The 13,365-nt window shown below is 32.5% G+C and overlaps 3 protein-coding genes across 4 annotated transcripts; 1 reads left to right on the plus strand and 2 right to left on the minus strand.

Annotated features, from left to right (window-relative positions):
• Positions 1 to 2,227: 2,227 nt before the first annotated feature.
• On the minus strand, positions 2,228 to 5,346 carry LOC123890754 (3,9-dihydroxypterocarpan 6A-monooxygenase-like). The gene is made up of 2 exons (XM_045940438.1): positions 3,706 to 5,346; positions 2,228 to 3,153 (listed from the first exon to the last, which is right to left on the minus strand). The coding sequence occupies exons 1-2, from the start codon at positions 4,645 to 4,647 to the stop codon at positions 2,530 to 2,532; spliced, it is 1,566 nt and encodes a 521-aa protein (XP_045796394.1). The 5' UTR covers positions 4,648 to 5,346; the 3' UTR covers positions 2,228 to 2,529.
• A 153-nt stretch (positions 5,347 to 5,499) lies between these two features.
• On the plus strand, positions 5,500 to 7,736 carry LOC123890755 (cytosolic sulfotransferase 15-like). The gene has a single exon (XM_045940439.1). It carries the CDS (start codon positions 6,247 to 6,249, stop codon positions 7,258 to 7,260), a length of 1,014 nt encoding a protein of 337 aa, XP_045796395.1. The 5' UTR covers positions 5,500 to 6,246; the 3' UTR covers positions 7,261 to 7,736.
• A 263-nt stretch (positions 7,737 to 7,999) lies between these two features.
• LOC123890756 (peptidyl-prolyl cis-trans isomerase FKBP19, chloroplastic) lies at positions 8,000 to 12,511 on the minus strand. 2 transcript variants are annotated; one of them, XR_006802946.1, is made up of 12 exons: positions 12,321 to 12,463; positions 12,211 to 12,232; positions 11,979 to 12,116; positions 11,280 to 11,365; positions 11,141 to 11,191; positions 10,754 to 10,834; positions 10,624 to 10,668; positions 9,607 to 9,662; positions 8,970 to 9,045; positions 8,748 to 8,891; positions 8,565 to 8,623; positions 8,000 to 8,383 (listed from the first exon to the last, which is right to left on the minus strand). XR_006802946.1 is itself a non-coding variant. In XM_045940440.1 (11 exons), exons 1-10 carry the CDS (start codon positions 12,384 to 12,386, stop codon positions 8,796 to 8,798), a joined length of 717 nt encoding a protein of 238 aa, XP_045796396.1. In that variant the 5' UTR covers positions 12,387 to 12,511; the 3' UTR covers positions 8,045 to 8,383; positions 8,748 to 8,795. The 2 variants fall into 2 exon arrangements, 1 of the variants encoding a protein (XP_045796396.1); XM_045940440.1 differs by lacking the exon at positions 8,565 to 8,623 and having other exon boundaries at positions 8,045 to 8,383; positions 12,321 to 12,511.
• Between the last annotated feature and the right edge of the window lie 854 nt (positions 12,512 to 13,365).

Consider the following 13,365-nt stretch of genomic DNA (forward strand, 5'->3'; position numbering starts at 1 on the left):
GTAAGACCACAAAATATGAGGATGAAACACTATATTCTCATTCTTCACGCTCATGCATGTGATTGTCATCAATTTCCATTAACTCATTGGTGATATAACAACCAAAACATTTTGCTAACACTCTCCACCATTCACAAAACTAAATTAAATTCGCTCACACCTTTTTTCTTCTTTATGTACTCCTATTGTAAATAAGCATTTGATTTTTTGTTTTTTTTTTTCTTTTAATCCATGATACCCATAACTTTATCCATAACTTTGAATAAATTGTTTAAAGGTTTCGTGAGAGGGCATTATAGGACACATTCTCCTAGCTACTTTTTCATGAAATAAGTAAGAAACTTAGGGAGGGCGCATTTAGAAAAATCCATTCAAAGGTTAACTTAGTATATGTGGTAGGTTAATTTTTTTTTATTGGCAAATAATATTATATAATAATAAGTAAAAAAAAAGAAAGAAAATTCAGAATACAAATGGGTATGCCAACACATTTCCTTCAATTTTGACTGTCGGTTGATTCAATCCAACTCGGATTTAGTCCATGATGTTTTAGTCTTGAATCATCAAAAGACTATATTAGAGGGGCCCTATAGTAACTTATGTCTTGAAGCTAGAATACTAATAAAAGAAGAAGAGCCTTTTTTTAGTTCTTTTAGAAACTCGGTATTCAGTTTAATGACCAACTATTTTGGGAGACTAATTTCACCGTCTATTAGCTGGGGTCCCAAAGCTCTGTATTAACTGTTAAGATTTTGAGAGTTTGACGAAATTGAATGATATATAAAAGCTATGAGAGCTTGAAAGAGGGTAAAATTTATAAGAATTCATTTTGATAAAAGATGATAAAACGAGTACAATTGATAGTTATTAAAGGCTTAATTAAGTAACTAACTACTTAATAACAAATTAACAAACTATAACTAATCATCATTATTCTTTAACACTTTGTATGAATTGATCCAATACAAAAATTAGCATAAACCTGAAATCTAAAAAAAGCACATTTCAATTACCCCAAGTCTATACTATAACCTATGCAGGTTAAGAGCTTTTGTTAGTTATTCTAGCATTTCCACCAAGTATATAGTATATGGTTTCAATATAATATTCTACTGGCATATTTACCACCCCAAATATTATCCATCTAATGTGACGTATGGAAAATATGGTAGATAGGTGCCTTAGCTAGCTGAACTTATTTATTAAGTATCTTTGGAAGACCACAAAATTTGAGGATGAAACACTATATTCTCATTCTTCATCCATGTGATCAATTTCCATTAACTTATTGCTCACACTCTCCATTCACAAAACAAAATTAAATTTGCCCCACGTATATCCTATTGTAAATAAGCATTTGATTTTTTTTTCTTTTAATTCATAATATCCATAACTCGAGTCTCGAATAACGTAGACCTTTGAAAAATGTTTAAAGGTAGACTCTTAATATTTTTATATATGTATACTATTTTTTTTAAAGGATTTATACGACCAAATTTTAAAATTCAGACATGTAAAATGGATTTCTTACACTTTGTAAATTTTAAAATTTAGATATACAACAAATCCTTAAAAAATATTTAACCACGGCTAATCCGTGGCTAACATAACCGTGCATAACTTTTTACCTAGGGAAATACATATAAACTAAAGGTGTTCTGGATTTTGGATGGAGGGCACAAAAAGTGTGGGGGTGGAAAAAGTAACACAAGCCACCCTATAACTATAAATAGCCCATATTCAATATGAGGAGGCCCACACCCCAATGCTCTTGTTGTGACAATTTCATCGGAGACAATCTAGTGTTCATCTTTGCCCTTCAACTTAATTGAATAATTTGAAAAAAATAATAATAAATGGCCAAAACTTTATGGGAAAAAATTTAATGGCACCCAAGATTTCATGGAAAAAAAATAATGGTAGAGAATCTCTTTCCCTTATTTTACATACGGTTTATGGTCATCTGAGTATGTATGAGATGGTTGTAGTTTATGCCCTAATTGTATCATCATTAATTCGAATATGATGTCTTAAATCCCAAATAAGTTTAAGAGAATGATGCACCAATCTAAAATAAATTCTTTCCTATTAATAATTAAATTGATTCAGATGAACTAAGACCTATACAATTCTCGGTGAAAAAAAAGTTGTTAATCGTCACAATTAACTACTCTAATGGTGGTTCTGTGTAACCCGTTGTAGTATTCCTGCTCTTGGTAGACAAATATTTTATAATCACAATCAAAGCTATCCATATTGTACCATTTTATTGAGTTTATAAAATAACTTACAAAATAAATATATAATTTGTACATACCAACGATGTAAAAGTACATTCAAAAAAGCACACTTATTAATACATGAATATCATTACGACTTATACTGCATGTTTGGTTTGGTGATGAGTTTGACGAAATCACAGTGAACCACATTAATTTTGACAAAAGTTGCGTTTTGAAACTTTAATAGAATCACAATGACACCATAATTTCATCGAACTTATTGTAATTCCAAACATGCACATATAGTCTACTCGTCAAAAGAAAATAAATTAAAACGAGGAATAGGGACACACATCAAAGGATGAGCCCTTCTAAGGATAGTAGAAGGTTTCTCTTCCATGTTAACTTTTCCATTACCACCAACCTTCCATTCAAAACATTGAATCAATGCAGCAAGATTTGTTGGAACAACTTGAAGTGCTAATGAGGTACCAGTGCAAAATCTTATTCCAGTTCCAAATGGAATAAATTGAAAATTTTGTCCCCTCACATCAAACTTATTCTCTTCACTCATAAACCTTTCTGGCTTAAACTCAAGTGGATTCTCCCACAATTTAGGGTTCCTACCCATTGACCAAAAGTTAACATATAAAATAGTCTTTGCTGGTATCTCAAAACCACTAACATTACAACTCTTAGATGATTCTCTAACCATTAATGGTATTGTAGGGTGTAATCTTAGTGTTTCTTTTAGTATAGCTCGAAGATATGGAAGATTCGGAAGATCGGATTCTTGTATTAATCTACTTTTTCTTGTTAGTGAATCAATCTCTTGTCTTACTTTCTCCATCACATGTGAGTTGTTTATTAATTCAGCTAGAGCCCAATCAATTGTTGTAGAAGATGTGTCTGTTCCTGCTAAAAACATGTCCTGCAGGCATAATTTGAAGTCCAAAATTATAAAGCATTGCATATAGGTCATTTTCAATTGCAAATCATGATTCTATTTTACAAAAAATCAAAATAGTGTCTAACATTTACACCGATGAAGTAGTGACATGGCACCTCCATGTGCAGTGACACGTGTGCGTGCCAACGAGGCACGTAACATCACCCACCGACAAATAGAATACTAGAACTGACAGAAACTAACATGTGGACAATTTTGATTAAATTTCCATAAGTGAGGGTCTAATTTAGAATATTGATAATGTAACGGATTAAATTGAAACAAGTGACAAAAGTAAAAGATTATTATAAGTATATATTTACTCGTTTAGATAATATGTTTCTTATATTTAAAAACTAACAAGCGCGCACTTTTAAAAGAGCGTGAACTTTTGAAAAGAATCCACAATAGTATCCGAGTAATAGATGTTTTTTCTATCTACTCCACAAGAATTCAGCTATATACTCATGTATACATGCATGTAGATGTAAATAAAGTAGCAATAGTATGGAAATCAGGAAAAAAAATACTTACAAAGATGAAAGCCTTGACATTTTCTCTAGTTAACTTCATCTCAGAGTTCTCATTCTCTTGAATTTCCAACAAAATATCAAGTAGATCCTTAACATAAGCACCTTCACCATTTTCCTTTCTTTTCTTCATCATATCCTCTTGATGCTCCCTTATCACTCTCTCAATCATTGTGTCAAACCTCTCCATCATCTCTTTTAGCCTTTTATTAAATCCCTGCAAATCCCAATTCTTAAAAAACCAAATAAAATCAGACAAATTAAACTTCCCTGCAAGTTCTGAAGAATCTTGAACCAACTTCCTAATCTCTTCAACATCACAATCATTTTCACAACAAGCTCTACTTATTGTCATCCTTGTCATAATTCTATTAGTTAGTGTCAAGAGCTCGGCACCAACATCAACCGCCTCCCGACCGGCTTTCGCTTTCTTATGCAAAACTCTAAGTAACCTCAAAGTCTCTTGTTGTCTCAAGGGACAGAATTGATCAAGAGTTTTTCCACCAAGAAGTTCTGACATGCATAATTTTTTCATGAATTTCCAATAGTCACCATAAGGTGCAAACATGAAATCTTTTGAACCATATGATAAGTAGTGAACTACATGATTTATTAAGCGATTTGAGAAGGAAGTTTCATGAGTTTTAAGAAACTCCTTTGTTATTTCTGGACTTGAAATTACTACACAAGGGACATAACCTAGGAAAAGTTTCATTATAGGTCCATATTGAATTGAAAGGTTGTGAAAATTTTGGTGAACTGGTAACTTAGATAAAAGGTAAAAGTGTCCAATGATAGGTAAGGCAAGAGGGGTTCTTGGTGGTGTAAGATGATTAATCTTGTTGTTCTTCTTCTTCTTCTTTCTGGTAAGTATGGCTCGAATAATTGCAATGGTGGAGAGTAGCAAAACTAAAAAAAGTTGGATATAGTATTGCATTTCAGCCATACTTCAAGTTTTTGGAAGAAAAGGTGGTTTAGTTGGCTTGAAACATAAACTTAGGTGTAATACATTAATTAACTGTATTTTGTATGTAAATGAATGAATACCTATTGGCTATAGCACTACTTATATATATGATCTGATAGCTGATTTGTACCTGTACGAGAATATCAAACTATAGACTATTAGATTTAGTATTTGCTGCATATCATAATTGATATTATTTCTCATATACATATTTTTCTGCTGTTGAGAAACTACGCAGTTTCATGCTGTTTTAAATATTTGCCGTCAATTTGTGATCGGACGTTTCAGCTTAAATACAGAAAAAGCAACAACCAAAAGAAGTCAACCGAAATTCTTTTCTTTAATTGTACAGCTATAAATTCTGCAAGAATATAGTTTATGATCGGGCGGTTAAGATGCATTACTGTGTCAGGCAGTAATTGCGCCAAATCCAAATCTCACACACCAACAGTGAGTGAGAGGGGGTGGGTACTTCTTCCGTGCAGTCGGGGGAAACATGAATTCATGCATTTGGACATCGGTGGCTATTCGACTAAGATCAAACAGTTAATTAGCTTTAAGTTTGGCATTTGGATATGGAATGACTGCGATAGGATATTTGCAGCATTCACACAGTCACACATTTGTGGCTTTTGGAATTATAAAAGCTTAATTAATTTTTATGTTATAATTCTAAAAATATCAATCTTAAATCAAGACAGTTTGATTTTAATGAGACAACCACAAATATGTGACAGCGTGAATGCGGCAAATAGTCTACTACAGCATTCACGTCCCTTAAAATACTTTTGAAAAGGGTGGAAGAATAGCTTATTAAATGTTTTGCTAACTTATTCTTCCACACTCCACCTTTCTATGCTGTTTCACTCACTACACAACATGTACCTTGGATATAAACCATGTACAAATTTAGTATCACAAACTTGGTAGTACTGCTAACCTGTTCTTATAATTAACAATTGACTAATAGTTAAGTAGTACTAACTGACAACAAATTGAAGTAGGCTCTTTAACTATTATAAAAATAGATCAAGTAGCTTCTTTAACTAACAAAATGAGACTAAATTCCCAGAAAATGGAGAGTAATAAATATTCATAATGGCCAGCTTGGTAAGAAAACTAAATGAAAAAGAAGGATGGGTTGCATTTCTTTATCAAAAAAAGAAGAAAAGTGGGTTGCAAAATAATCATCATTGAAAATTGGAATAGACATCAATATCAATATGACAAATGATGTTTGAACATCAATACTAATAGTTTTTTTTTTGTCAAATAATCTAGTGGTTAGAATTTCACTTTTTAAGGTGAATAAATGGGAGGTACCAGAGTGTTTCAAAAAAAAAATGGGGATACCAGAGTTCGAACCATGATCCCTACATATTACATGTAATATCCTTACCAACTGAGCTATACTCACGATGACATACTAATAGTCATTTTACAACTACCACATATATAATGTATGTTTCTTAAAGCAGTAAAAGTATTTTTATTTACATAAACCATTGTTAATGCTCTATAAATAACAATGCATTGCCTACCACAATACTATCAATCTAGTATTTGTGTTCTCCTTCAATGGCATCAAAAGATCTCACACATTTCACAGAAAACCAATCAAAAGATGTGCAATTAGAAGCAATTGGTGAAGAATGTAAGCAATTAATCCTCTCACTTCCTAAAGAATATGGGTTTGGCAACCAATATTATTATTTTTTTCAAGGTTTTTGGGTTACACCATCACAAATACAATCTATAATTTGTTTTCAAAATCACTTTGAAGCTAAAGATAGTGATGTTGTTATTGCCTCTATGCCAAAATCAGGAATAACGTGGTTAAAAGCACTTACCTTTGCCATAATTAATCGTCATCATTTCTCTTCTTTAGAGAATCATCCATTACTAACATCTAATCCTCATGAATTAGTGCCTTTCTTTGAATTTAATATTTATGTTGATACCATTTGTCAATTTACTAAAGTTGAGTTATTAAACATGATTGAACCAAGGCTTTTTGGAACTCACATTCCTTTCCCTTCACTAGCCAAGTCAATTAAAGAGTCCAATTGTAAGATAATTTACATATGCAGGAATCCATTTGACACTTATGTGTCTTATTGGAGTTTCATGAACAAAATTTCATTAAATCAATCTTTAGAGGATGATTTTGAAAGGTATTGTAAGGGAATATGTCACGTTGGTCCGTTTTGGGACCATATGTTGGGTTACTTGAAGGAGAGCATAGCTAGACCAAACAAGATATTATTCTTGAAATATGAAGATCTTAAGGAAGATGTAAATTTTCATGTTAAAAGAATTGCAGAGTTCTTGGATTGTCCTTTCACTAGAGAGGAGGAAAGTAATGGCGTGATTGAAAATATTATCAATTTATGTAGCTTTAAAACGATGAAAGAATTGGACGCAAATAAATTTGGCAGCTTTGGATGGAATATTGAGAAAAAGTATTACTTTCGAAAGGCGGAAATAGGAGATTGGATTAATTATCTTTCCCCTTCAATGGTAGAAAAACTATCCAAAATCATAGAAGAAAAATTAAGTGGATCAGGTCTTTCATTTAAAGTATGCCCATAATAGTAAATGTTTAATGGGGATGTAATTATCTTAAATAAAAAAGAGCATTTAAATATTGTAGCTCTTTTTTATTTGCTGAATAAACAGAGGTTTTACATGTTTATTTTGAGTGACTATCTTATTTTTTATCATAGAATCAGATGGATGGGAAGTGTGTATAAATGTTTAATTCATGTTTATATTGAGTGATCTTTATATTGACATGTTATATTATTATAAACTTGATCATAATATTCACCTTATGCAAATTCTTATCTTGATTAAACCATTCCATGTCTCCAGAAATAGACACCAACATAATATGGATTGATTAATGATGCATATTAAATTTTGGCAAGAGAACAAATAATATGAGTTCTCTCGAGGTGGTTTTTCAAATTTTATGCTACAGTGATATCTCTACCTCAAACTGATATATGTTAAACACTGCTAAGTGCAAACTATGACTCCATTTCAATCCTCTAATCTTTCTGTTAACAAAACTCCTGGTGATGATGATTGGAATGACATGGTAAAGGGATTTTTCTGTTCATTAGTAGGGATGAATGTTGTCTTTTATAGCACTTACATATATATCTTTTAATATGAAATATCTATATAAGTTTTTAACAGAAATCCGTTTGTACATTAGTTTAGTCTCTGATCATTACACAAGTTTTAACTCGAAGTAGACATACTATGATTCTAATCAGCTAATGTATGTCCAGTTCTCATACTATGATTCTGGGTTTCAAAATAATTGAAGTAGACACATGAAAATATTCTAAAGGTTGAATAGAATTTGTGATTGTAAAGCTCTATCTATCTGCATTAAACCACTTACGCTATAAGCAACAACAGCTGTTGTGTTCCAGTCGCGTGTGATCCTTTTCTACACACTATGACTAATTTCTAATTAATTATATGACGTTTCTTCCCATGCACACACTTAATGAATCAAAGTTTCAAATAATTGAGGGGGACTTCCTCAAATGACACAAAAATTTTTAGTTACTGGACAAATGAACAAGGAAAAAACCGGAATATTACATCCAACTTGTAGCATAGGCGAGCATCGAATGTCGATGTCAACAAAATGATCAAAGGACAGGAAAACAAAGCTTGCTTCCTCGTCTGTATAGGTCTACAACCAAAAATCAGAAAGTTACTGAATATAGGTAGCCATAGGTCTACAACCAAAAAGAAAGTTACTGAATATAATGAGAAGTGTGTTAAAAATCAGTCAATTATAGCTCTAGTTGCTTGTACAGTATTATACATCATATCTTTCATTACCAATAAGAAAATAATAAGAAAGTACTCACAAGGTATGAAGGATCAATTAATGATATTGGCACTGACAAACAACTAATTGCAGACTTGTCTGGAAATATAAAGTTTTTTATTTTCATCAGTTCATTTGTTATCTTGCTTTGACATTGATTCAGTTTTAGACTGCACAACATATGTTAATGAAAATACTGATGAGTGACACCATGGAAACTAACCTCAATGTTTTCATGATGATATCCAGGGTCAATGCAGAATTTGACAAATCAGTTTGGAATAATCTTCATTAGCTCAATATCAAACAAAAGTGTCTTGTCTATCAATCCTTGGTTCCTTAGAACAAAATCCAAGGCTCGTTGGCCCTGTAAAACGTTTTTTATTTTCATTGCATATCTCAAAAACAATTCACAAAATTGCTGAACACAAGACTCAACTCTTACCGAGAATGTTGTAGGTCTTGGGCCACCTTTATTATAATCATTCTCAGGATATCCAAGTTCTGGGGGCACAATTATCCTGCATCACTGATAAACATAGTGAAATTTGCATTTCTCTCCCCATCAATCACTTAATGATATATGAATCCAAAAATACATTTGTCTTAGTTTTCAGCCATATTCAATTTTTTTAAGGATTAAAAGATTCTGAACCAAATATAAAGGATATTATGGCAGTTCCATATAGTATAGCTAATTCCACCAATCGGAAAAGGGTTTGGTGCTTATATTCTGAAAAAAAAACTCCGGGATTCACAATTTTTACTAAGAAAATTAAGGATGTTGAGAAGCCGCCGAAATCCAGAGCTAGAATTTATAGAAGTTGCAGTTCAATAAAACAAAGTAAGGGTGTGATATGATAGTAGCTGAGATTCAGTAAAGTAATGTTTTCTTCATGGAAGGCCAATTGCCAACTGTTGGCCTGATATGCACGGTGCTATATTCCCACAAGTGTTATTCAAAATACCATTCTTCACAAAACACAGAAAGTTCAAACTATTGCAATGGCAGGAAAATACATGCACATAACACAGCTCAGGCATACTATATGTCAAATACTTAAGAAATAAAGACGCAGCACCTTCTAATTCCCCCAAGAGACATGCCTGAAACAGCCTCTTCAAAAGCTGGTATTACCTGATTCAAAGTACATGAGAGATCACTCTAAGAGGAAGTGATACAGACTCTAGAAAATAAGGCATAATTTGAGAGCTTAATATGTTCTCAGTTCTCAACATCCAACAAGTTTAGTGAACTAACATTTGTGATGAATTCAGTTGAAAACAAATATCACAGAAACAAGTTGTATCAAACCCGTGATAACACCTTGTGGCACAGGAAAAGCCCGTGTGCAAACAGAGTTTAGTCCGCGCTTGTTTGTATTGGTTTATTTGAACTTTTCAAGCAACATAAGCACTTGTTACGCAGTTTAGAACTTATGGAAATAGCTTATGAACTGTCCATAAGTTGTTCTCAGCTTATTTCCATAAACTCTTCAAAGATAGATTATGAAAATAACTTGGCTTATATGAAAACAGTTTGACTTTATTTTATCTGTTACAAAGGGCACTTATATGCTAAGCGCTTAATTAAGCTATTTATCCAAACAGATTGCTAATCCCAAAGGGCACCAGGACACCTCGTAACCTCACTAAAAAAAAGCATGTATCACTTATTATTTTGTTATAGGACAGGAGCCAAACAGTACTAACACATGATGTCGGCCAAGAGTAGCACATGCTGAAGAGTATAAATAAAACTGAAAGACAAAGGAGTTTCCCTGTAGATCCTTCAGTGTAGTATCAGTTACCAGTGGGAAAACCCTAAAATGAGTAAAATCCCTTTTCTAATTCTAGAAATACAAAACTCACTACAAAACCCATAGACAAAAATTAACAAAGAATTTGAATTATAGTAACCCAAAATAAGTAAACGTGTGCTTTTTCAACCCTATTGCATTAAAAATCAGTTGGTATATATAGAAGTAAATAGTGTAACTTGTAAGCATTGTTTATGAATTAGTGTTCATAGCCTATAGCAAAGATTCTATTATAGTTGCAAGGAACTATAGTAATGATTATATGACAATGGCTCTCACCTCTTGAGATCCTATTTTGAATTTGAAAAAGTCCTTGTCATCACCCTGTATATTTGAAAACAACAAAATAGGTTGGCAATAATCAACCACTCCGGCAATGTCTAGATAGATGACGCAAACCATTTCATACCTCAAAGGAACCACCTTTCGTTTTATTCCGGGCTTCAAATATGCGACCATAATAACCTATGGTGTAGCCATCCCAGTCTACCTGAAAGGAATTTGAAGCCCATAAATTGCTCCAGTTATCTAATTTGAAGGGAAAACTGTAGTGTCCAGAAAGAGTTCCCTAGGAGAAAACAGGCTACTCTAATTTTCTTCAGTGAAGTTGTCAAATCTATTCCATCGAACATAAAAAGTTTGCTATGTAGATTCTAGAGCACAAAAGAAAAATTGAGATGGAACTCTCATTTTGATTCAGAATATGTATATCAAAATATACATTATCCAAAACAAAAGATCAGACTCCTAACCTATTGACCATAAAATCAAAAGCAAAAACAATTCAGTATCTCACCACAACTGTCTCTCCTTTCTTCGGTGTGGGGCCATTCCCCGGTCGCAAGTCCTGCAATTTTATTATACAACTATTTTAAAACAAAGCTCACTTAACTGTAAAGCATTTACAATTTTTATTTGACAACAAACTGCATCACCTTATATTGTAGTCCAGATTCGGTTTCTACGTAGTCTGGGTATCGCATTTTTGATTTGCCATAATCCTTCCCTCTAAGTGCAGGCACTGTATATAAGTGCACATATTATGCATCGTATATAAGATATTTCTATAAACCCTACCAAACAGTCTAACAAGTGGTCATGCCAATACACAAGTTATAAACAGTTTGAAGAATGCTAGGAATACTCTCTTTTCAACACTCTCTCTAATAACTCACTTTGGAAATAGGTTCCACACAAAGTGGTGAGACCCACATACGTTAGTGAGTGTTCAAAAGAGAGAGTTTTTTTTAGTCAAATAGACTCGCACACTATAATAAGTGTGAAGAAGTGAGGAATCTCGGATTTGAATTTTGACCTCTCCGATACTGTCTCTTTCGAATTTTGGGTTCAAAAGAGAGTGTTGTTAGCACTCCTCTTAACCATTTTAATAAGCTATCTTAAAGAGTTTACAGAAACAAATAAGCTGAAAACAACTTATGGACATGTCATATGTCGATAAGCTATTTCGATAAGTTTTACCAAACAGTCTCCCAAATGCTTGTCACTCACTAGTCACTACATAAGCTCAAATAATTCAACCCAATCATCCAATTTCTATCAACAAATGCAAATTCAGTTAACACAACAAATTAAGCAAAAGGGAACATAAAAAGTGAAAAATATAGGAAACTTACTGTCAGCAAATTGAGATGCAAGAGCAGTTCCTCCTTTGCAGAAGGTTCCGGCAATGACGGCGATGGAAGAGAGGACAATCTTTCTCCGTTCAAACGAAGGCGGGAAACAACAAATACCACTCTTATTGTTGCTTTTACCTGAAAAAAACGGTTACGAAACAGGAAAAGAAAATTAAGATTGGAATGAATGAAAATTGGAAGTAAAAAAGAAGCGTTAAAAATGAAAAGTGACCGGAGAAAGAAGAATCGGGATCCTGAAAGGAATGAAAAGAATTGAATGAGTTTGGAAATTGAAGATGAAATTGAAAAAAGGAGTGAGTACTGAGTAGTGTGCTTGCGTACCAGAGAATGAGATTGAGATTTTGGGAGAGAAAGAGAAGCGACGGAAAAAGATGAAATTGAAGCCATAACTAATTGTGTGTGGAATGGAAGTTGCTAGATTTTTCAAGATAACAACACTAGAAGTAGAACACGTCTTTGTAGTTATATTAGGAAATAGATTTCTCAAAAGGAGAATAATGAGTGTGGTCACAACTCACTCTTGTTTGTAGCACAAGTGTTTTAACCGTCAAGTAGCCATGAAATTTTAAAATTCGTCATGAAATTTAGAAATAGATAAATATTTCTAAAATTATAAAAAGTTAATTAAATTGTCCTGATACTATTACTCAGAGTCCATGTTAGGGACTAATTTGAACTTTGAAGTTATAACAGGAAAATGGATTGCGATTTTTCCGTTTATTTTAAACCTTTGGTACTTGTATTTTGGTTAAGCTATTTACCAATTCATTTGAAGCTTTTCATATGTTAGGTGAGTTAAATTGGTTTTTTCTTCTTCTTTATTTTGTGCATCAACAAGGTTAAATTACAAATACTCAGAATCATATTTGAAAGAGAGCGACCGTCCTAGGTCTCTAATAATGTCATAAGAAAATGATTTAGAAGCGAATTTGAAAGTTTATGTAAAAAGAATAAATGAAAATTAAAGTTAATATATTTAGAGGACAAAAACATGTTTTTTTATAAGATTTTAGAGTTTGTTTGATTGTCAAGATAGAGGTACAGGAAGAAAATAAACTTACAATATGTTACTTAAATCTTGTTTGATGCGCACTCATGGAGTATGATGCATTCTTTTTACTAATTCTATTTAGTTTTGCCGATTTAATTTTTATCCTATTTTTATTTTATTTTATAAAGGAGCAGATGATCGAACCTATGATTTCATCAGTAGACTAAACTTAATGATTTATTTCTATCTTAAGTTTAGACTACGTTGGAAATTAACTCATCGCTTCTCGTCTCTCTAGTTCTCTTACATCGTATTATAATTTCATTAGTATGTTAGAGGTTATGAGTTCGATCTCAACACTATTGTAAATAAAAT

The sequence above is a fragment of the Trifolium pratense genome, linkage group LG6 (genome assembly GCF_020283565.1).
Source record: "Trifolium pratense cultivar HEN17-A07 linkage group LG6, ARS_RC_1.1, whole genome shotgun sequence".
NCBI classification, from domain to species: Eukaryota; Viridiplantae; Streptophyta; class Magnoliopsida; order Fabales; family Fabaceae; genus Trifolium; species Trifolium pratense.